At 56.3% G+C, this 21,887-nt stretch overlaps 6 protein-coding genes across 6 annotated transcripts; 2 read left to right on the forward strand and 4 right to left on the reverse strand.

Moving 5' to 3' along the window:
• Nucleotides 1-662: 662 nt before the first annotated feature.
• Nucleotides 663-1,651, forward strand: B0H18DRAFT_1021057 (uncharacterized protein). Its single transcript, XM_048029517.1, has 3 exons — nucleotides 663-773; nucleotides 834-917; nucleotides 968-1,651. Exon 3 carries the CDS (start codon nucleotides 1,142-1,144, stop codon nucleotides 1,520-1,522), a length of 381 nt encoding a protein of 126 aa, XP_047890813.1. The 5' UTR covers nucleotides 663-773; nucleotides 834-917; nucleotides 968-1,141; the 3' UTR covers nucleotides 1,523-1,651.
• A 790-nt stretch (nucleotides 1,652-2,441) lies between these two features.
• Nucleotides 2,442-3,320, reverse strand: B0H18DRAFT_1121401 (GHMP kinase; the record flags this gene model as incomplete). The annotated part of the gene is made up of 4 exons (XM_048034328.1): nucleotides 2,442-2,669; nucleotides 2,726-2,845; nucleotides 2,903-3,217; nucleotides 3,291-3,320. The coding sequence occupies 4 exons, from the start codon at nucleotides 3,318-3,320 to the stop codon at nucleotides 2,442-2,444; spliced, it is 693 nt and encodes a 230-aa protein (XP_047890814.1).
• Nucleotides 3,321-9,785: 6,465 nt separating this feature from the next.
• Nucleotides 9,786-10,220, reverse strand: B0H18DRAFT_1121403 (ribosomal protein S5 domain 2-type protein; the record flags this gene model as incomplete). Its single annotated transcript, XM_048034329.1, has 1 exon — nucleotides 9,786-10,220. One exon carries the CDS (start codon nucleotides 10,218-10,220, stop codon nucleotides 9,786-9,788), a length of 435 nt encoding a protein of 144 aa, XP_047890815.1.
• Nucleotides 10,221-15,097: 4,877 nt separating this feature from the next.
• On the forward strand, nucleotides 15,098-16,227 carry B0H18DRAFT_1021072 (uncharacterized protein). Its single transcript, XM_048029518.1, has 4 exons — nucleotides 15,098-15,160; nucleotides 15,223-15,460; nucleotides 15,528-15,723; nucleotides 15,774-16,227. The coding sequence occupies exons 3-4, from the start codon at nucleotides 15,597-15,599 to the stop codon at nucleotides 15,893-15,895; spliced, it is 249 nt and encodes an 82-aa protein (XP_047890816.1). The 5' UTR covers nucleotides 15,098-15,160; nucleotides 15,223-15,460; nucleotides 15,528-15,596; the 3' UTR covers nucleotides 15,896-16,227.
• Nucleotides 16,228-20,024: 3,797 nt separating this feature from the next.
• On the reverse strand, nucleotides 20,025-21,667 carry B0H18DRAFT_1021085 (homoserine kinase). Its single transcript, XM_048029519.1, has 3 exons — nucleotides 20,681-21,667; nucleotides 20,504-20,623; nucleotides 20,025-20,447 (listed from the first exon to the last, which is right to left on the reverse strand). Exons 1-3 carry the CDS (start codon nucleotides 21,398-21,400, stop codon nucleotides 20,220-20,222), a joined length of 1,068 nt encoding a protein of 355 aa, XP_047890817.1. The 5' UTR covers nucleotides 21,401-21,667; the 3' UTR covers nucleotides 20,025-20,219.
• Nucleotides 21,332-21,764, reverse strand: B0H18DRAFT_1021086 (uncharacterized protein). Its single transcript, XM_048029520.1, has one exon. It carries the CDS (start codon nucleotides 21,750-21,752, stop codon nucleotides 21,426-21,428), a length of 327 nt encoding a protein of 108 aa, XP_047890818.1. The 5' UTR covers nucleotides 21,753-21,764; the 3' UTR covers nucleotides 21,332-21,425.
• Nucleotides 21,765-21,887: the final 123 nt, after the last annotated feature.

Below are 21,887 nucleotides of genomic sequence, written 5' to 3' on the forward strand. Positions count from 1 at the left end.
AGAGGGAAAGTGGGCGCCACAGAGTGCGGACGAGCACTACACGCACGGCGACCGTGAGCGTGCCGGGCGAATGCCCAGCACGCAAGCACAGTCGACGAACGGAATGCAGGCGCGTGAGCGAAAAGCGGGTGACCATGACGGCGGGCAGAACAGGCCTATGTAGGGGCGCGCGCAACACACGGCAACCGCGAACGCATAGGGCGAGGGCCGACTGCTCTGCTGCTCCTGCATGCAGACACGGCCGACGTGTTCGTAAAGGATCGTAAATAGAGACCTTGTAAGATAGTAAGCATATACCCTAATACAAACGAGTTCAGTATAAATCACGCCGCAACACCCCTTATGACCGAGACTCGGAGAACCAGTTCAGTAGTGTAGGTAGACATTCCTATTGTACACGAGAACTTTGGCTTGTCTGCTCTACTACTGCACCTCATTTGTTGTATTTTATGCGACTACACATGTATCTAATCTCTACTAATCCCTAACATATGCACACACAGTGCGAAAATGCCCAGAAGGTGAGTTGCAGATATGTTGCGGTCCTAAGTAGGACCGTTAAACGCGTTGTGATTGGCCAGGAATAGGCCGAGCACATCGGGCTTGCCCAACTTGGTGAGACAACAAATAGAGACAAATGTTCGGTTTACGGGCGCCCGCACGGCTCGCCCAGGTGCTACCATACTGTAGCTCTACCATCTACATACCCACTTCAGACTGACCCTCGGACCAGCACGAACGGCGCATCGGCACATATGAATGGAGCCGCGTCAGTGAGTACGAACGGCGGTGTGTCGATAAAATACAAACGGTGCGTCACCGGGTACGAACAGCAGCGCGTCGACCAGCAGAGGCCCCTCGGACTACACAGGCAGCGTCATGCGTGCCGCGATTATCGACGACATCGACTGTAGCTCGTACGCCCCCTCTTCCTCTTCCCAAATCGCCCACTAACATGCTGATTTAGCAAAGACGAGTGCGTCGACCTCCGTGGGAGCATGCGTGCGTGCTGCACCCGCCCGCGAGCCGTTGCCATCCACGCCCGCGAGCCGTTGTCCACGCATGCGAGCCCGAGCTTGGCGAGCGCAGCGCCGTGGAGCGTGTCAGACACGGCCTGCATCGGCGTGGCCGCGCTGGCTCGATGGAGTCGACCTCGTGCAGGCGGATGAGGCCTACCCGACATCCTCGCTGCTGCGGCACGCCCACGCCCGCCATCCACTACCTCCAGCCGCGCGTCGTCCTGCACACAGAGTCGCGAGCACCCGTGAGCACGACCTCTGCTACTTCTTTGCGAGTCCGGGGCTGCTGTACCCCTTCGCTACCATGCACACTCCTTGCGCCGCAAGCCACGGGAATGCTCAGCTGCGGGCCACCGCAGGTTCCTGAGTGCGTCACGCAGGGCGTGAAGGAGCGCAAGCGTGGGACGAAGCGCATGGAGGACGTCGAGGCTGGGCTTGTAGGGTTGCTCGCGAGGGATGCTGTTAGCATCCCAAATTACTGTACATCATTAATACTCGCATGAATACATATAATCACTACGACTGCAGCGTTTGTTAGTGTATGACGAATTGTCGGGGCCTCGAACATACCAAATTGGGAAGGCTGCTGCTTTATGCCCTTTGTGTAAATTGCAGCAAGACCTATTACAGTGAATGACATTGCAAAGAACAAAGTCTCAGTGAAGTGTATGTTGCGGAGCGCAACACACGTAGTGTGTATGTCATGGAGCACGACATACACACTGCTATATATGGCACCATGCCTAGAACTAGAACACGTGAGATCTTGTAGATCACATTTCACGATCGCGTTCGCCCGATCCGGGACGCGCGATAGGACCTATATTTGGGTTGGGGCCGCCGGCGCGAGCTCACCCCGGCGCCGGGTGACCTGGGCTGTCCCTAAAGGGCAGCTGCCCATTTGGGTAGCGAGCGGGGCGCTCGCTGCAGTCACTACAGTGCCTTTATACATAAAGGCTCACTGTAAGCTCTGGAGTTTATGTATGATCCATTTGTGCTAACCACAGGGATTCATACATGAGCATGCCGGCATCTGGTGTTTCCGCAGGATTTACGGGCGTTGGTAAAGCTAGAGCGGGCGTCGAACATCGCCTGTGGCGCAAGGATAGCGAGGGTCACTAAACCACCTATAATCTGTGATGTAAATTCATAACACAGCGTCGGAGGCAACTGAAGTGATGGAATGGGTCGAACACCGACAGCATGCTTATGCTTTGCAACCTAGAAGCGGGGGACCGACCCCCCTTCCAGATTAAGGTTTAGAACGGGGGTGCCGGAGTTCGAGAGGACGACAAGCGAGATAGCCCGACGTGCTGGGGAGGTTTAGAGCGTGAAGTTAACATAGAACACACTGTAACCCTCTGCGGGAAGGCATCCAGTGGTGGTCTCCGGCGCACGTCAAGGTCGTCTGCGGGATTCATTCTACGCATCGTTGATCTCTACCGAGCTACCGCCTACTACGGACAACAGCTTCCAGTCGACCTCGACGCCTTTCTCCCGGAAGATAGCGCGTGCGTCCTCAGCGATAGACTCGAACCCGCTCGTCGCGAGGGCGAGTATGGTGGGTCCCGCACCCGAGAGGCATATGCCCAGGAGTCCGGGATGGCTCGCGGGCGTCATTCGCGAGGTGACTTCGGGGAGGCCAGGGATCTGGGACGCGCACGAGGGGTTAGATTCGGCGGTGAGATTCGTGTGGGTCGACTCACGAGCTCTTTGCGGTAGGGCTGGTGTATCTTGTCCTTCATCGCCTCGTAGATGAGCTCGGGATCGGGCGGCGTTTGCGCGAGCGCAGTGGTCAGCACCGCCAATCGCTGGAGGTTGAAGACCTGCCAAAGTGTCAGGGTCACCCACAGTCCATCAGCCTAGCACGGAGCGCGACGCACCACGTCCTTCCGCGGATAGCTCGCAGGCAGCACCTCGCGCGCCCTCGCGGTGCTCAGCTCGAAGCGCGGGATGATCGCGACGGCCTTGATGCTCTCCGACCAGCCGAACCGTACAAAGTGGCCGATGCCGCGCGGGGGCTGCGGGGGGTCGGTGCCCCAGGCCTCACCGGCGTCGGGCGGGTACTCGGGGAGGACCTCGCTGAGGGGGACGCTGGCGGCCTCGGTGGCAGCGGGGTCGAGCTCGCGGAGGTAGCTGCCGACGAAGCCGCCGACGAGGGCTGCGGTGACGTTGTCGGGGTGGTGTTGAACTTCCGACTTTCCAGTGTTATCTTATCTTATCAGTTACGTACATATATGGACTTGTGTTCTGCGATGTAGTATTACATACATTCTTTTGATGGACTCTGTCTGGACTCATCTTGTGACTCGCTCCAGACCGATCTACACTGTTCCAGACTTATTCTGGATCATTCCACTCCCTTCCGGCATGTTCCATGACCTTCCAGTACATTCCTTGATCACATGGACGCTTATGCATATCCCTATCTCTGGAGTTAAGGCTTACTCATTTCCCTAAAACTCGGACTTAGTGATTACTGATCTGCTTACTGATGTAGCATGTGATCAGTCCCAGACATGTATATATACTAGGGTGATTCCCCCCTAATGGATAACGATCTCTCCTCTCTTCTGCCTGCCTAGCATCAGAGTCTTCCCTCTGGGATAGGTCTGTTCACTCCACTCTACTGTCCTTCACTTCCACTGGCCTAACAAGCCCTTCTAAACCTCTTTCACTTCAACAGGTTATTAGCCCCGCGCTCTGATCGTTTATATCACCTGTACCTTTTGCGCAACCAAAGCCCAACTCTTGAAAGAGTGAGTTGGCATATTTTGTCCTTATTTGGACTACTGTTTAGCCGCTCTGTGACAAGTGCCCAAAGCCTTGTCCAAGCGCATTTCCAGGGTAGCTCGCAAGAGCAATTACGAAGTTTTTCCACCGTCTCGTCGTGAGAGATACGACGTAGGCGACGCCGACACTAGCGCTGTTGCTGAGCGTCATCAGCGTTTATACGGTCATCTACCCATCGATCGCCAGATCGATATCATCCTCACTCCTACCCCGCGCCCTCGCCGTCCCACCTATCGTCGCCCTGACACCTCTCGTCCCCCGAAGGCGTCCTGTCGCAAGACCCTTGAGCAGCAGCTTGAGGAGCTCCAGTTGAAGGCAGACGACTCTAGGGCACTCCTTGAAGCTCGACGTGCGGAGTACGCTGCTACGCTTGCCGCTGAAACCGCCGCCAAAGAAGCTGCCAAGGCTTCCCTTATCGCACGCATCGAAGGCGTACCTCTTCCCCTTCCTATCACAGCCCTTAAGCCGTTTGACGCCGACTTCAAGAAGAAGTCTCAGACGGAGAAGGCCGCCATCCTCACGAAGCGTCTCTTCGCCGTTCAGAAGCGCCTTCACCCTCTCTTCACCCACAAGCTGCGCGACACTGTTCGCTGGTCACTCACCGACAACCTCAACGCTTTTGGACGTCGGTTCAATTGGGTCTGTTCTCACTTTGAGACAGAGGGTCATTCGTGGTCGCACGACGCGCTCAACGACGTCAAGCTTGTCTGCGAGCTGATTGGGAAGATCTCCTTCAAGGAGCTTAGCAAGAACCTTTCTAAGGTTACTAGGGAAGTTGGGGACTTGCACAAGGGCAATCACTTGGCTTGGGTAGACAAGTATTTGTAGTCGCGTCACAAATTTTATCTTTGTTCCTGGAATATTTTTCAGTGAAGCATCACAACTGTGGCAACGTCTCAAGAGGAGACATTTGCAGAGACTCAGGTCTCTTCAGGCGAAGAGTCAGACGACTCATACGATTGTTCAAACCACTACCATCTATACGACTACGAGGAGGTTTGCGACGCTCATTATAGAGACGACGATCAAACCTGGTGGAACTGTGATAACACTCATTGTCCAAACCGTTACCACACACCATCTGGTGATTTTCCTCGAGGCTTCAAAGCTGGTATCGCTGTCGAAGCTTGGCAAGACAATTTCCTATTCGCCAACGAATTTTCGGAGTCACCTCCAAAACCTGAACATTTAATCTCGCTCCCTGAGTCGAGATCTCAAACACCTGAACCGGAGGAATTACCCTTCGAGTTATTTACACCAGAACCTCCTTCTTCGCCCGACACACAAGGCGAATTTATCCTCTTATCCGCAACCATGGGTGACGTCAAGCCAGACAATATCCCTAAGCTCTCTTCAGCGTCTCAATACGCTGACTGGTCTGCCGCTATGCGCGGTTATTTAATATTCATAGAGGCCTGGCCCGCTGTTATTGCAACAGTAACTACCGACACAGAGTACAAGAAACAGAATGCCCGTGCTCAGGGTGTTCTATTTATGCGGACTGATCGCTCGATGCATCATTTGCTCGAGGGATCTAGTGGTGAACTCAAGACCGCTAAGGAAATGTGGGCGGCCCTTAAGACAGCCTTTGGTACACCCGACACGGCATTCGTCTGGAGTCTCTTCCAGTCGGTGATCAAGTCTCCGGAGATGTCTGATTCCAAACCTCTGCAGGATCAGATCAACAAGCTGGTTACTCGGCTTAAGGAGATTACGGCTGGTGGCATAACTCTCGGTGAATCGACCCAGGCTCTTCTCCTTCTGTCGAAGGTGCCTGAATCCTATCAATCGATGATCTCTGCGCTCATGGCGACGCAGAACATCAAGGATCTCAAGGTCGACTCTGTTCAGTCGAAGATTCTTGCCGAAGAATCTCTCCGCCGGTCTGGTATGGGACAGTCTGCGTCCAAGACATCCCAGGTCAAGCACAAGTCATCGGGTCCCTGTGGTCACTGCGGTGGAAATCACGGCAGTGAGAATTGTTGGACAAAGTACCCGCATTTGCGCCCCCAAAATAAGGGTGGCGGCAAGGGGAAAAAGGACAACAAGGGCAAAGGCAAAGGGAAGAATAAGGGCAAGGGCAATGGTAACGGACAATCTGGTTCTGGTTCCTCCAACGCTGCTACTACTTCAGACTCCACAAATGTTGTAACTGTAGAATCCTCCGTGTCGTCTTCAGCTAATACTATGACTGCTTCCTGGTATACTGCGGGTCACTCCGCTTCTGGAAGAATGACTGACTGGATTATGGATTCTGGTGCGTCGAAGACAATCACCAACGACATGGCTGATTTTTGGGACTATACTCCTTACGAGGAACCCATGATTTTTGGTACAGCCGGCAAGTCTAAGATTGCAGCTTATGGAGAAGGGACCATCAAAGGTGTTGTGCACGTTGAAGGGAAACATGTTAAAGCAACTATTACAAATGTTGCTTACATCCCTGCCGCATCTGGTCGCCTATTTTCTACTGGTGTTATTGAGCAATCAGGTTTTACCCTAGTTCAGGGAGGAGGTCGTATGGTCATCTATGACCAACCTATTTCGCAAGGTCGAGTCTGTGGTAACATGATCATGGAGGCACACCATAAGCCCTTCAATAATCTCTATATGTTGTACCTAGACATTTTGACACCGCAATCGGCAAAGTCTACAGACAAGTCGAATTTTCGTCTCTGGCATGAACGCTTCGGACATTCGTCTGAAGATGTTATTCGTCAGATTCCCAAGCACACTAAGGGTGTGGATTCCATTGGTGCCAAGGATACTTCTTCTCCTTGTGCAGGGTGTCAGTGGGGCAAGTCTCATCGCGCTCCATTTCCCCCATCGGCTAAACGTGCTACAAAGCCCCTTGAGCTCATTCATACTGATGAGGACGGTCCTATGCGTACCACTGCAATAGGTGGATGGCGTTATTTCATCAGCTTTCTTGACGACTATACTGGTCTTGGTCGTGCCTATTATCTCAAGCACAAGAACGATTCGATCCAAGCGTTCGATGACTTCAAGGCATGGGCTGAGAACCAAACAGATGAAAAAATCAAGGCTGTACGCTCGGATCGTGGGGGGGAATATACGTCTGCTGCTTTTACCGAACATTTGCGCAAATTTGGTATTGAACATCAGTTCACAATGCCGTACTCTCCTCAACAGAATGGGAGAGCTGAGCGCTGGAATCGGACCATTGTTGAGAAGGCTATGTCTATGCTGCATCATGCTGGACTAAGCCATGGTTTTTGGCAATTGGCTGTGGACACTGCGGTTCATATTTATAATCGGCAACCTATGCGACGCCTTAACTGGCAATGCCCCATTACTCTCTGGAATGGCACAATTCCGGACATTTCATACTTTAGGATTTTTGGGTGCAAGGCATTTGTGCATGTGCAGAAAGAACAGAGATCTGGGAAGCTCGACAAGAAGGCTGTTGAGATGATCTTTGTAGGCTATGAAGTTGGTTCCAAAGGGTATCGTTTCTGGAACCCGGCTACTCGAAGTATTGTTGTGTCTCGTGATGTGACCTTCGATGAAGAGACATTTCCTGCACGAAAGGACTTAGGCAATAATCCGAAATCCCTGGATGAGCCGTTTGATGAACCTCCTGAGGATGCCAACTCAGAGGATTTAGATTTTGAGGATATTCCTATCCCTGTTCCTGTCCCGCCGGAACATGAACCTGAAGAACATCAGGAGCCAGTGGGAGATAATCCGCAACAGCAACCTGATCCAGTAGCTCCTCCGCAACCTCAGTATGAGCGTCCTCGCCGTCAAGGTGCTGGACAGAACCCTCAGAGGAATAGAGACAATGCCTATGGTGACGAGCCACCAGCAAGTATTGACCGTCGTACTGATAGTCAAGGCCGTCAACAACCTGAGGCTGAAACTGCTCAATTTATACGGATGCTGGCGGAAGCAAACCATGGTCTTCCCCAAAGTCATAAGGAAGCCATGGAATCTCACGACCATGATAAATGGCTCGCTGCTGAAGGTTCTGAGTACAAGTCACTCATGGACAATAAGACTTGGGTTCTAGTTCCACGGCCTAAAAACCGGAAGGTTGTCAAGTGCCGTTGGGTTTATGCGATTAAGCACGATGGTCGCTATAAAGCACGTGTTGTCGCAAAGGGATTTACCCAAGTATGGGGTCAAGATTATACTGAGACTTTCTCTCCGGTTGCACGGTTTGAATCTGTACGCTACTTGTTGGCACATGCAGCCCTTGAAGATTGGGAGATAGAGTCTATGGATGTCAAGACGGCATTCCTTAACGGTGACCTTGACGAGGAAATCTACATGGAACAACCCGAAGGATGGGTTGTACCTGGCAAGGAGAACTTTGTCTGTCTTCTCAAGAAGGCAATTTATGGATTAAAGCAAGCTTCTCGTCAATGGAATGCTAAGATCCACAAGTCTCTCCTAGACTTAGGGTTTAAACGGACTTATTCGGATGCTGGAATTTATGTCTTCTCCCGGGACTCTGACGGACACACCTGCCTAATCATATTGTATGTCGACGACTTGCTCATCATGGGTGACTCGAAATTGTTTATCGACAACATCAAGCAGAAGTTGTCCTTAGAGTATCAGATGACAGATCTGGGTGCTGTTCAGCGATTCCTTGGTCTTAGAATACGTCGAGAGCGTACTACACGTCTCATCTACGTTGATCAGGAAGACTATATTGAGTCAGTTTTGGAGAGGTTTCAGATGTCCAACTGCAAGCCTGCACGGACACCTCTTCCCGCTGGAGCAGACCTAGAGAAGAATCCAGACACAGCATCTGAGGTTTTCCGTACCCGCTACCAGAGCATTATTGGCAGCATCATGTATGCTATGCTCGGTACTCGTCCAGACATTTCTTTCGCGGTCACACGTCTGGCAAAGTATTCTTCAAACCCATCCAAAGAGCATATGCGGTTAGCCTACTATGTCCTAAGATATCTTCAAGGGACTAAGGAACTCGCTCTCTGTTATGACGGAGGCTCGAATTCTGGTCTGATTGCCTATTCAGACTCTGACTGGGGTGAAGATCACGATGATAGGCACTCTACAAGTGGCTTTACTTTCCTTATGGCCAATTGTGTCGTTTCTTGGGTGTCAAGACGTCAACCGACGGTATCTTTGTCTTCAACTGAAGCAGAGTATAAGGCCAGCTCTGACTGCTGTCGTCAGATGGCCTGGCTACGTCATTTTGGAGAAGAACTGGGAGATAATATGTCTCATCCAACTCCGCTTTGTCTTGACAACCAAGGCAACATTTTCCTTGCGGTGAACCCTGCTGTGGATCGCCGCACCAAGCATATAGAAATCCGTTATCACTATATTCGGGAGTTCTACGAACGTGGAGAAATGGAGATCTACTACGTCGCAAGTGAAGACCAACTTGCTGATGCCTTGACCAAGAATGTTCCATTCAGTGGAATTGAGAAATTCAGGTCTTCAGTTGGCATGATGAGATACTTGACATCTTGAACAAGTGGGAGTGTTGAACTTCCGACTTTCCAGTGTTATCTTATCTTATCAGTTACGTACATATATGGACTTGTGTTCTGCGATGTAGTATTACATACATTCTTTTGATGGACTCTGTCTGGACTCATCTTGTGACTCGCTCCAGACCGATCTACACTGTTCCAGACTTATTCTGGATCATTCCACTCCCTTCCGGCATGTTCCATGACCTTCCAGTACATTCCTTGATCACATGGACGCTTATGCATATCCCTATCTCTGGAGTTAAGGCTTACTCATTTCCCTAAAACTCGGACTTAGTGATTACTGATCTGCTTACTGATGTAGCATGTGATCAGTCCCAGACATGTATATATACTAGGGTGATTCCCCCCTAATGGATAACGATCTCTCCTCTCTTCTGCCTGCCTAGCATCAGAGTCTTCCCTCTGGGATAGGTCTGTTCACTCCACTCTACTGTCCTTCACTTCCACTGGCCTAACAAGCCCTTCTAAACCTCTTTCACTTCAACAGGTGGCGCTCAACCATGAGGGCGAAGTCGAGGACGCGGGCGGGGGGAAGGCGCAGGCGGGCGAGGGCGTCGCCGAGGAGGACGCCCGCGACGACGGCGGCGCCGGACGAGCCGAGCCCGCGTCCGAAGGGGATCTCGTTGTGCGCGTGCACGGCGAGCCCCGGCGGGAAGGAGGGCACGCCGTGGCAGCGCAGGACGTAGAGCGCGACACGGGTGGTGAGGTTTTTGTAGGCGTCGAGGGGCACCTCGTCGGCGCCCTCGCCGGTGTAGCGGATGGACGGGGGCGTGGGGTGGGAGGCCGGCGGGGGCGGGGCGAGGGTCACGGAGAGGGTGAGGTAGAGCGAGAGGGAGAGGCCGACGACGTCGAAGCCGGGCCCGATGTTGGCGGACGTCGCAGGGACGCGAATGGTGAACGAGCGCGACATGCTCGCTGGGGGCGTGCGCGGAGACTGAGAGTCCGTGCGAGACGGCGAGGTCGTGTGCGAGGCCGGTGCAGACGGTGGTCGATAGCGAAGAGGGCGCGGGACGTGCGCCCCGAAGTGACTCACCTCAGTCAAAGCGTCGACCTCGTGTCGACAACAGTCTCCTTCCAAAGTGTTTGCAGAGCAAGCCCGGCAGGGTACATGGCGAGCTTGCTGGCTGTAGCAGACTCGTCGGTGTCCATAGTGTTGTGGTGGAGTGATCAAGAGGGCATTGCGGTCGCAATTCCAAACGGGCGCCCGATCGCACGTCCGATCGAGTGCGGTCCGCGCATCCTCGCACGCTGATTGGCTGGAGAACGGAAAAAAGTTGCCTTCTTTCGAACGTCCATCTCTCTTTCTTTATGCACGACCATACGTCCGCCTCCCCGCGGGGACACTCGGATGACGAAACAGCAGCCCCTCTCAGTCAGCGCGCACGCACCTTCTCCACGTCGCAGCCGACGCATCGCGCCTGTCGCTGACGCGGCATACCAGTTGATAACGCGGCAGACGAGTTCCCGCCAGCAGCTCGTGTCGCCGTCCATACCGCGTCTTCCAGTAGCAAGTGAGTCTTCCTCGTGTCTCGTAGGTGCACAGACTCACCGCGCTCGCCATCACCCATCTCCTGCCAGACTCCCTGCACGAGCCGAGTTCGTCACGGCTGCATCCGCGACATCTACCGCGCCCACCAGTTGATAACGCGGCAGCCGAGAGTTTGTGAGCGACACGTCTTGCGGCCTTGTACAGCAATTCACCCACCCGCGACGACTGGCTGTCCGCCGACAGTTGATATTGCGGCAGACAAGAGCTCGCCAGCGGCGTGTCTCCCCACGTCGACGCCGCGCTCCAGGATACCGGTCCCACTCCTCGCGTCCATTGCCACACACCGCGTCTCCCATGCCGACCGCTTGACAACGCAACAGTGAGTCTTCGTCAGCTGCAACTGTACGTGCCCGCACTGCTCACCTCTTCAGAGCACCCTCCGCCTCCCACCGACTCGCTCGTCCCGGTCGCGTACGCGACTGCCCACCGCTTGTTAGTGCGGCACACAAACATTCAACTGTGCTATGCACTCACCTCGTCGCGCGCTGTACTCGACGGACACTGGACGACATGCCACACCTCGGGGAATCTGCCGACGAGCCCGACATGTGAGTACTGCTCTACTGCTCAATGCACCACACTCACTTGCGCAATACCTCTCCCGCAACACCCAGCGTGTCCCCTCCAGCGTCGGCAGTGCCCCGTTCGAACCGCCAGCCTTCCGCCGGAACCCGGTGCGTCGTTTCTATGCCGTGCTGTGCACAGCCCGCCATCATTCCATGACCCCGCTCGCCGGAATTCGATACGTCGTGTCTTCGTTGAACGAGAGACGAGACACGTGCGGAGCAGGCGGGGTCAACGGCCGGGGTGAGTGGCGGACGTCAGAGGTCAGTTCGCCGGACGACAATATGTCGTGTCTTTGAAGGTCGGGATGCAGTCGACGACGTGCGAGGGAGTGTAGGTGGCGATGCGCTCGCTGACCGAGTTTCTCGTGGCAGCGAGATGTGTCATGGCGCTGCGACAGCCTGCTCCTCCGACCCCCGCTCGCCGGAATTTCGTACGTCGTGTCTTTGTTGACCGGGGGACGAGCGCCGCGCAGAGCAGGCGAGGCTGGCGGTGGGCTATGGCGGACCATCGGCAGCCGTCGGACGACGATATGTCATGTCTTTGAAGATCGGGACGCCGTGTGAGTTGCGTGTATAGGCGATGACGTGCTCGCCGACCGTGTTCCTCGCGGACTGACATTGGACGTGCGAGGAGCCCGTTCGCCGGACGGCGATACGTCGTGTCGACGATGTTTTCAGCGGGCGGCGAGCGAGGATGGTGCCAGGAAACGAGAGTGAAGACGGCACAAGGAGGAGAGACGTGCCGAAGTAGCCCTACCAGCCGTCCTCGTTGACAGCGTGGACGTGGATGCCGCATCCCACACCTTGCCTCGCTCGGACACAGCCCCCGAGTGCTACGACTAGACCTGGGCCTTGGGCGGACCGGAAATGTTCCACATGAGCCGGGCGCGGGTGAGAGATGGACACGGGGACATCGGTACGTGACGAGCGGATTGACAGACAGTACCATGGCATACAGACTGTGGACATTTCGTGCGCATTGAAGCAGTCCAGCCCTGTGTGTCTGCTCTGCAGACGGATGAGTACATCACCGAGGAACAGTGGAAGATCGGTGTACCTCTCATTGCAACCTGCTCGCTGCGCCTGCGGCGCGCGTGCAATGTGCATGTGCGTATAACTGTTGTATGACCGAGCATCAGGACCTCGACGGGGCTATGGACAGGTGCGAGGGCATACCCTCGCTCGTGTGTGTTGCATGGTCCCGGGTGATCATGTACGGCCCTTGAGAATGTGTCTGTTGGTCATGAAAAGGTAGGTCGGGCTCCGTTTGCTGTCGTGCGAGACACGAGGTCAGTGTTTTGACGAGTAGCAATGGCTCATCGAGTAACGTACCGGCCACCTCGTTTGGTACCATCGAATAGGATGCCCGTATACACAGCAGGCACGGATAGTTGTCCGTGACGATCGCTGTCGCATGATGACCTGTATAGTGGAAAGACCACGAGTGCGGCTCGAGGGCAGGGGCTGTCCGGGATCCTCACCTGGTTCGCCCTTCGACCCAGCGAGCCCAGAGTGCTTGACTCGGACGGTACGAAGAGATACCCACTTGTGCTGTGTGCTGTCCACTCAATCTCGTGAGATGCCTGTCAGTCTGTGTGATGAACATTAGACTCACTAATGGATATGCTGCCTGTACGGGGTGGCTTATTGATACTAATGGCTCTGTGCTGGTAATGTATATGTTAGTGTGAGCTGTAAGATGAGAGAGCCATGTCACTCACCACATAGTACTGGCATAGCTTCCGCTCTATGAGGAGAGGCCAGCCCGAGCCCCTATATATACTGGAATTCTGTGGGCTGGCCTCGGCCTCGGGCTATGCCCGGTGGTTCTTCCATCCATTGTCTGCCCGAATTAGCCACCACCGGGTGGATGAGACCGCGTAGTGCTGATGGCGGCTATCCTCTGTATGGTACGACTCCTCACTCAGACTCAGTAGGTCAGTTTTTCTCAGCCTCAGCCTCAAGATAAAACTCATTGTCTGTCTGTCTGTACCTTGGAATATATAAAAGCATGAGTCTCTTAAATCTCACGTCCTCAGCTGCTCTGGATCTGTCTGTCCAAAAAAGGAAAGATCTGGGCATCTCGCTTCAGGGATAGGATAGCTTCAAGAACCATGGCCTCGTCCATCAGACACAATCCCGGACAGATCCCAGACAACCACGGACAATCCCTGTCCCCAGTTTCTAACAGCAAGGACTTTGTCTGCCCAAGGCTGCCAGCCAGTCCTGGATTTCCAGTATTGGCTGGTACCCTTGAGTAGACTATGTCCTAGAATGCTCCATGCAACAATCCTAGCTACTGGTACGTACATGAGACTGATTATATCCGCAGCCACCGGCACACGGAATGACACATCGTGCGGGTGCGGCCTTCCGAGGCTCCGAGGCCCTCGGGCAAGTGCCCGCTGCTTCGGCGGGCGAAGCTAATCACAGTAGAACACCGGCCTGATCCCGAAATGGAAGGTCTACACAATGTCCTGTCGGTCTGCACGTGCATATTTTTGGATGCAAGGCGAGCGGAGTCCCGGACAGTGTCCAAGTGCGAATCACTGGCACTCACCTCAACTGGCCTATTGCGGCAGCAGCAACTCGCGCCGCGCCGTACCTGTAGGTGCAGGCACAAGGTCTGCATTGAATGGCATTAGCATTGTCTACGCGTGGTGAATAATGGACACACACTGTGCTTGGAGAGCTGTGAACGCATCACAGAGATGAAGATCGCTCGCGGTGCGGCCCAGAAAGGCATGAGATCACCCAAGCCGATCTCAGAACACGAGGCTCTCAACCGCTGCACACGGGCGCTTATTATCGTGCCTCTGCGCGATCGTCCTTCCTGCTGCTCCTGCGCTGGTACTTGCCTCTCGCTCTTGACTGACGCTGACGCCAGACCTTGTATGCTGTTCAAACTAGTGCCGAGCACATGCATTTTGAGAAGCCGGGAGCAAGCACGCACGAGATGTAGTCCACTTGACTCGCCTCCGCAAGTGGGCTACGCACAGAATCTCTACGAGAAAGCCGTCACTCGCATGAAATTTCCGAGCGGTGCTCCGTATAGCGCCCGTACGTGATGCATCAATCAGAAGACACGCGTTGCCTCCCGACGATCGGAAAGTCGCCAGGCAGCAAGAAAATGTGATTGTGCGTGCCCGAAGGGTTGGAAGCGACGCCAGGGCACGGCGGCCACGCGAGACCGCTTTGGGGTGGTACCGAGGCATGGTACGATATGCGCTGGGCGCCTGTCGACGCACGGACCACTTGCGTGGAAGGTGCGAGCTATAAAACCCGGTCCTGCCTACCCTGTGCTCCGCATCCCTTCCCCCGCTTTCTACCTTTGCACCGTTCGTTCTCCCTTTCCATTCTATTCAAGTGCCCTTTCATTACCTGCAATACCTCGCTTAAGATGCATTGGCACGCGGCCCTGCTCTCCTTCGACCGTTCTATGCCACCGAGCAATTCTTGTGCACTGCAACACTCTCCTCGATGTGTTATCTTCGTCACTGGTATGTTTCCTTGTACGATGCAAGAGATCACAACTAATTACTCGTCAGTTTAAATCAAAGAGAACACGTCCACGACGCTACAAGGTGAACCACAGACTACAGTCTCTTCCTGTTCGTACCATTCTGACCGGCTCGGATATTATGACAGCCTGCTTGGTTCACACGACATCGACTCGGCTTGGGACGAGGCAGCTCCGCACTGTTCGCCGTACGAGTGGTTGATAGGCTAATGAGCGTAAGTCTGCTGTTTTCTTTGAATCTGCCGCTTTGAGTTAGGTTGACCATTGCCTGGGACAGTGACCGTGACGGCGGCATCAGACAGCGAGTTCCCACTGTGGGATGAAAACCTACTCTGTGAGTCATCACGTCTCGTTCTGCGAGTCTAGCCAGACTAGGGGTCATGGTCTTACAGTGCCATACGACACTGGATGGCTTCATTGTCCGATCTCACGATGGAAGGCTACGCGCGGTTTCTAACATCTCATGATACGGCTCGAGTGTTACTCTTGTCGACTCCATTCACACAGCAGACCCGGTACGTCTTTGACCTCAGGCAGCATTCGACTCATGCATTGCGAACAGCACGCATTGTGTTCCATAAGGGAATTGTACATGGTGAAGTTTGGTCATGAAATGACCCGGAGCACTGCACACGCCTTGGTGCTCCCCATATGGTGAGTACTCGTCGTCACAGTGCAGTTGCATTAATATTGGATCCTATCTACCAGCTCTGCCCCGCTGAAGTTGAACATGCCATCATTAGACGATCACCACCCCACATATGTCATTCCACGCAGTGTACGTCCCTGGTGTTATCTGTGTTTCACCGATGCTACAGTCACTTCTAGGCTGTGTGCTATCCTCATTGATCGGTGCCCGCGGCCCACTTCGTCCGACTCCATCTCTCACCCATTCCTTTCCCCCCATCTCTATGTCCCGCCCGTCTCCTCCCGCTCCTCTCTCGAAGTGACCGGCGTCGTCAGCGTAGGTGCAAGTGCAACGCTAAGAGATACGTAAAGGGCATGCATAACTCACCAACGAGACCAGTGACATATCGTGTTTTCTGCGTGTCACGCGACATTCCGGTTCGAGAATTATGTCTTACCTGATGAACGAGACCCAGATCGCACGCAACGCAGACTTGGCCGGTACCGTCTGTTGCGTACCGGGCGGTATTCAAATGGGATCCTGGACATGCGACGTCACTCGAGTCATCGTGTTTGTCTTTGCGGTCATAAACGCGAGGTACGTGCCATCGCGCCTCGCATTTCTGCGTGTTTTCGTTCACGGCTGACTTGCACCTCGAGGTGTACACGCTCAGGTCGTCCGGTGCGTCATGGGAACCACTGACGTGGGACACTCTGCGCAGCAAAATCAGTATGTCTCTGTTTCTCGGCATATTGCCTAGCTGACCGTACGCACCTTGTAGTTCCCCCGTGCTCGATAACTGACTCGCTTCTCCTGCAGCTTGGGGCTGCCTGAGGCAGTGGGTCTGCACGTTCGAGTGTTTACAATCCAGAGCAAAGTGTCTGTCGGCGGACGAGCAGGAGTGTACGTACCCGGTTGCCCTTGCTATTATTACACTCGCTGACATCCGAGTCTACACTTCTCCTGTCGCGTCACACTTCCCGTCATGTACCTCGCTAGCCGTATTGCACGTGAGACGGTGATACGACCGTGCCGTCATTTGGTGCAGTTGGCTGCCCGTGGTGTCGAGGACACCCGCCGGAGTCCCGCTAGAGTGGTTCTTGCCTCGATGTCGGGTTCAAAGGTGCGTGCCAGCGAGTATACAAGCGAACAGAGGTCCTGCCGGTCAAACTCGGACCCAGCTTTGTGTACAGAAACTTGAAAGGACGTGCACAGCGGGACGGGCAGGTGGGAGGGCCTCGACGTCGTCCGTGCATGATGGAACATCCCGAGCCGAGACGGGCTCAACGAGACTTGTGAGTGATGATCGAGTCGGGAATGCTGGCGAGACGAGCAGGCCGGACTGGGCGGATGAATGGATGGAGACCGGGCAAGCGGTCGCCGACGTGGCGGAGTCGTCGCGGTCGTCGTCATTGCCAGCACAGTAGGAATGAGGCAGGAGAGACGTGTGTGCAGCAAACAAGCAAGAAGGCGAAGGCGCGGCAGACGAAAGGGGACAGTGAGCGCGTGCGGCGGCGAAGCCCGCTCGGTGCAAGACAAGACAGCGGATGGAGAACCCACCGGCGCCCAGGACAGCGGCATCGGCGCGCGCATGCACGTGGCCGCGTACCTCCAACTTCACGGAAACCAACTCACCGAGTCCACCGTGCCGTACTCAACAGCTGACGGGCATGTTTCGCAAGAGCAGGTGAAGCGGCCTGGGGCGTTCGCTGTCCGACTCATCTGCATCGTGCGACCACCCGCCTTGCACCCGCCATCCACCTCTCTCAACTCGCCCCGCCCAGTCTATCCGCCAGCCAGTGCTCCGACCCCGCCGCTGCGCCCAATGTGAGTCGAGTGATGCTATTGGTGCGTGTGGCTCCTCTGCGCGCAACACGCTCAGGCTCACATCTCCAAGCCTCGGAACGAAGTCCTGCACCTCCGACACACATGATCCAGTCCGTCGTCGTCAGACACTGATGACGTGTACTCTCTCCATCTCAACGTACCCGCGCCGTCCATCCGGGTCGACGTGGCACACTGCCAACGTCCGACTGCTCACAAGGCCGTACGGGACGGGGCGAGTGCGTCGTTCGTTACCCCTGGCTTGGACCGACAGCTGCACGATCCGATGACCTACATAGGCCTGGGAAGACAGTGGTGAATGTGGGGGCGACGGAACGTCTGCGTCTGCTGGACGCGACGGGCTGGGTGAGATATGGGCACCGCGGTGAGGTCCGGTGAGTCATTTGGTTTCGGGTGATGGGCCATTGCTACACCGTGCAGGGCCTGTCACGGATGGATGGCTGGCGAGGCTCCACGCGCACATATCCAAGCCCAGACGTACCGACGTACGTCTGGAATGTCTTGCGAGGTTCAACAGGGCTGCGGACAGGATCACGCGGAGCTGCACGCGTTAGCAACAGGGCAATGCCCTGTGTGCTCGAACAGCCGTAGACCCGTTCTCGTTGTGTGCTCACACGACCGTGCATAATGCTCGGTACGAGACTCGCGGCTCCTATTGCCTGAACAGAAGCTTACCTTATGACAGACATGGCCGAGGTGAGCACGCATTGATATGTTGCAGCATGACTGCGGCCCAGATGTGGACAGTATGATGCAGGTGCGTGCAGTATTGTACAAGGGAACAGCAGCCGCTACGAACGATCGGACAACGCATGCGATACATGACCTCCGCCGCTTGCTGCTTTCCGTAGCAGCACGCATCGTCGGACAAGACGGCCGGTGCTCAGGCGAGTTGCACATTGCACGGTCGTCGCGGCCTGCAGCTGACATTGTGTTTGTACAGCGGGACGTACGCGAAGACTCCGGGCATCGGTTGTCGGAGACGTATCAATCGAACCGACGGGGGCGACAGGCTCGGTGCAGAGACCAGGGCAGGCAGTCATGCAGTGCACAGGCCGTCTCGAGACTCGGGCATGCAAGTCCTGGCATCGGTCGTGCGAGGGGTGCGTGCGGCGTGTCTGTTTGAGCCCCATGTACAGAAGCTCGATGGAGCTCGCGCAGGTCTGCAAGTGGCCAAGAGTGTGCGGGTTGGCTCGCAGGGCTCGTGCTGGAGGGTGCCAAGTGGGACACGGACCAGCTGGGAGACGGTGCGGCTGAACCCGTCGCAGATCCGGTGGGTGCAGGCGGACGACGCAGCGGCGGGGGCATGGTGAACCTGCCCGTGTACCTGAACAGCATCAGGAGCCACGTCCTCTTCACGGTCGACCTGCCGTTCGACAGCACCGCGGGCGCGCTGGTCGCGACGCGCGTGGTGTACCTCACTGCGAGGGGCTAGAAGCGCGCGTACACGGCTCGATGTGTGAGGGGGGTTTAAAGTGCGCTGGAATGGCATTGGATGGGCTTTGGGATGATACCCGCATATGCTTACGAGATGATGATATCTTACGATGCTATTGAGTTGCTCGAGATGTACATAGCTTGCTTTTTCTAATGACAGTTTCAGGATTCCACAACGTATTCATGAGGGGGTGCACCGACAGCGTCGAGCAGGGACACGCGACCCTTGGCCGCTTGTTGCGACCATAGCGGACGGCTTTCCCGTGGAGAACGCCAGCGGCCAGACTTATACGCTGGTAAGGCCCGCTACCAGATGCTCCAGTACCACGCACTTCACTCACCTCGACCAGCGTTCTGGACCTCGGCCACAAACACTTCAACGACAGCCCGAGACGTTCCCAGTGCCCTTCCTCGCGGGTGACGCCTTCTCGCCCTCCTTCCTCCAGCAGAGCCCGCCCTCCCACTCGCCGCCCCCACGCCCGCGCCCTCCTGGAAGAGCGCGGCACCCTAACCCCGCTGCTGGGGCACGTCTCCGCCATCCACGCCTCGTCCTTCTTCCATCTCTTCAAGGAGGCCCAGCAGGCCGCGCTCGCACGGTCCCTCGCGGGGCTGCTCTCGCCTGCGCCGGGTCGGTGATCTTCGGCGCGCACGGCGGGCGGTCGAGAAAGGGGCTGCGGGGCGAGGTCGCGCGGGGCCTGTGGCGGCGGAGCCGATGTGGTGCCACGACCCGGAGAGCTGGAGGGCGCTGTGGGACGGGGATGTGTTTGAGAAGGGGACCGTGAGGGTGGAGGCGGTGCTGAAGGAGGGCCATGCGCGCTGGGAGGGGGTCAGCGAGGATGGGGGGAGGCCGGGCTCGTTGATATGGTCCGTCACTAGACTGTGAAGTTAGCACGGCGTGTATGCAGCGACGTAGCAAGATGTGGCAACATTGCAGTGTACAATTGTCTGTTCAGCAGATAAGTACATATTGAGAGTGGATGCTTTCCGCAGGAATTACGGGCGTTGGTAAAGCTAGAGCGGGCGTCGAACATCGCCTGTGGCGCAAGGATAGCGAGGGTCACTAAACCACCTATAATCTGTGATGTAAATTCATAACACAGCGTCGGAGGCAACTGAAGTGATGGAATGGGTCGAACACCGACAGCATGCTTATGCTTTGCAACCTAGAAGCGGGGGACCGACCCCCCTTCCAGATTAAGGTTTAGAACGGGGGTGCCGGAGTTCGAGAGGACGACAAGCGAGATAGCCCGACGTGCTGGGGAGGTTTAGAGCGCGAAGTTAACATAGAACACGCTGTAACCCTCTGCGGGAAGGCATCCAGTGGTGGTCTCCGGCGCACGTCAAGGTCGTCTGCGGGATTCATTCTACGCATCGTTGATCTCTACCGAGCTACCGCCTACTACGGACAACAGCTTCCAGTCGACCTCGACGCCTTTCTCCCGGAAGATAGCGCGTGCGTCCTCAGCGATAGACTCGAACCCGCTCGTCGCGAGGGCGAGTATGGTGGGTCCCGCACCCGAGAGGCATATGCCCAGGAGTCCGGGATGGCTCGCGGGCGTCATTCGCGAGGTGACTTCGGGGAGGCCAGGGATCTGGGACGCGCACGAGGGGTGAGATTCGGCGGTGAGATTCGCGAGGGTCGACTCACGAGCTCTTTGCGGTAGGGCTGGTGTATCTTGTCCTTCATCGCCTCGTAGATGAGCTCGGGATCGGGCGGCGTTTGCGCGAGCGCAGTGGTCAGCACCGCCAATCGCTGGAGGTTGAAGACCTACCAAAGTGTCAGGGTCACCCACAGTCCATCAGCCTAGCACGGAGCGCGACGCACCACGTCCTTCCGCGAGTAGCTCGCAGGCAGCACCTCGCGCGCCCTCGCGGTGCTCAGCTCGAAGCGCGGGATGATCGCGACGGCCTTGATGCTCTCCGACCAGCCGAACCGCACAAAGTGGCCGATGCCGCGCGGGGGCTGCGGGGGGTCGGTGCCCCAGGCCTCGCCGGCGTCGGGCGGGTACTCGGGGAGGACCTCGCTGAGGGGGACGCTGGCGGCCTCGGTCGCGGCGGGGTCGAGCTCGCGGAGGTAGCTGCCGACGAAGCCGCCGACGAGGGCGGCGGTGACATTGTCCGGGTGGCGCTCGACCATGAGGGCGAAGTCGAGGACGCGGGCGGGGGGGAGGCGCAGGCGGGCGAGGGCGTCGCCGAGGAGGACGCCCGCGACGACGGCGGCGCCGGACGACCCGAGCCCGCGTCCGAAGGGGATCTCGTTGTGCGCGTGCACGGCGAGCCCGGGCGGGAAGGAGGCGACGCCGTGGCAGCGCAGGACGTAGAGCGCAACGCGGGTGGTGAGGTTTTTGTAGGCGTCGAGGGGCACCTCGTCGGCGCCCTCGCCGGTGTAGCGGATGGACGGGGGCGTGGGGTGGGAGGCCGGCGGGGGCGGGGTGAGGGTCACGGAGAGGGTGAGGTAGAGCGAGAGGGAGAGGCCGACGACGTCGAAGCCGGGCCCGATGTTGGCGGACGTCGCGGGGACGCGGATGGTGAACGAGCGCGACATGCTCGCTGGGGGGCGTGCGCGACGATTAAGAGCCCTTGCGAGACGGCGAGGTCGTGTGCGAGGCCAGTGCAGACGGTGGTCGATAGCGAAGAGGGCGCGGGACGTGCGTCCCGAAGTGACTCACCTCAGTCAAAGCGTCGACCTCGTGTCGACAACAGTCTCCTTCCAAAGTGTTTCCAGAGCAAGCCCAGCAGGGTACATAGCGAGCTTGCTGGCTGTAGTAGACTCGTCGGTGTCCATAGTGTTGTGGGGGAAAGTGATCAAGAGCGCGAAGCCGGCGGATTCGATCACCGACGACCTCCACGAACACGTCGAATCTCACGGGGCCGTCCCAGCAAGCGGCCGAGGACATCGTGTCCCTGCTCGAGGCTGATGATAAGCCAGTCGGTGCACCTCCCTCAGGAATATATCGTGAAATTGTGAAAATGTCATTAGAAAGCAAGCTACATCTCGAGCAATTCAATAGCATCATAAGGTATCATCATCT

This window comes from Fomitopsis serialis (genome assembly GCF_022376445.1).
Source record: "Fomitopsis serialis strain Sig1Antser10 chromosome Unknown B0H18scaffold_60, whole genome shotgun sequence".
Classification (NCBI taxonomy): Eukaryota; Fungi; Basidiomycota; class Agaricomycetes; order Polyporales; family Fomitopsidaceae; genus Fomitopsis; species Fomitopsis serialis.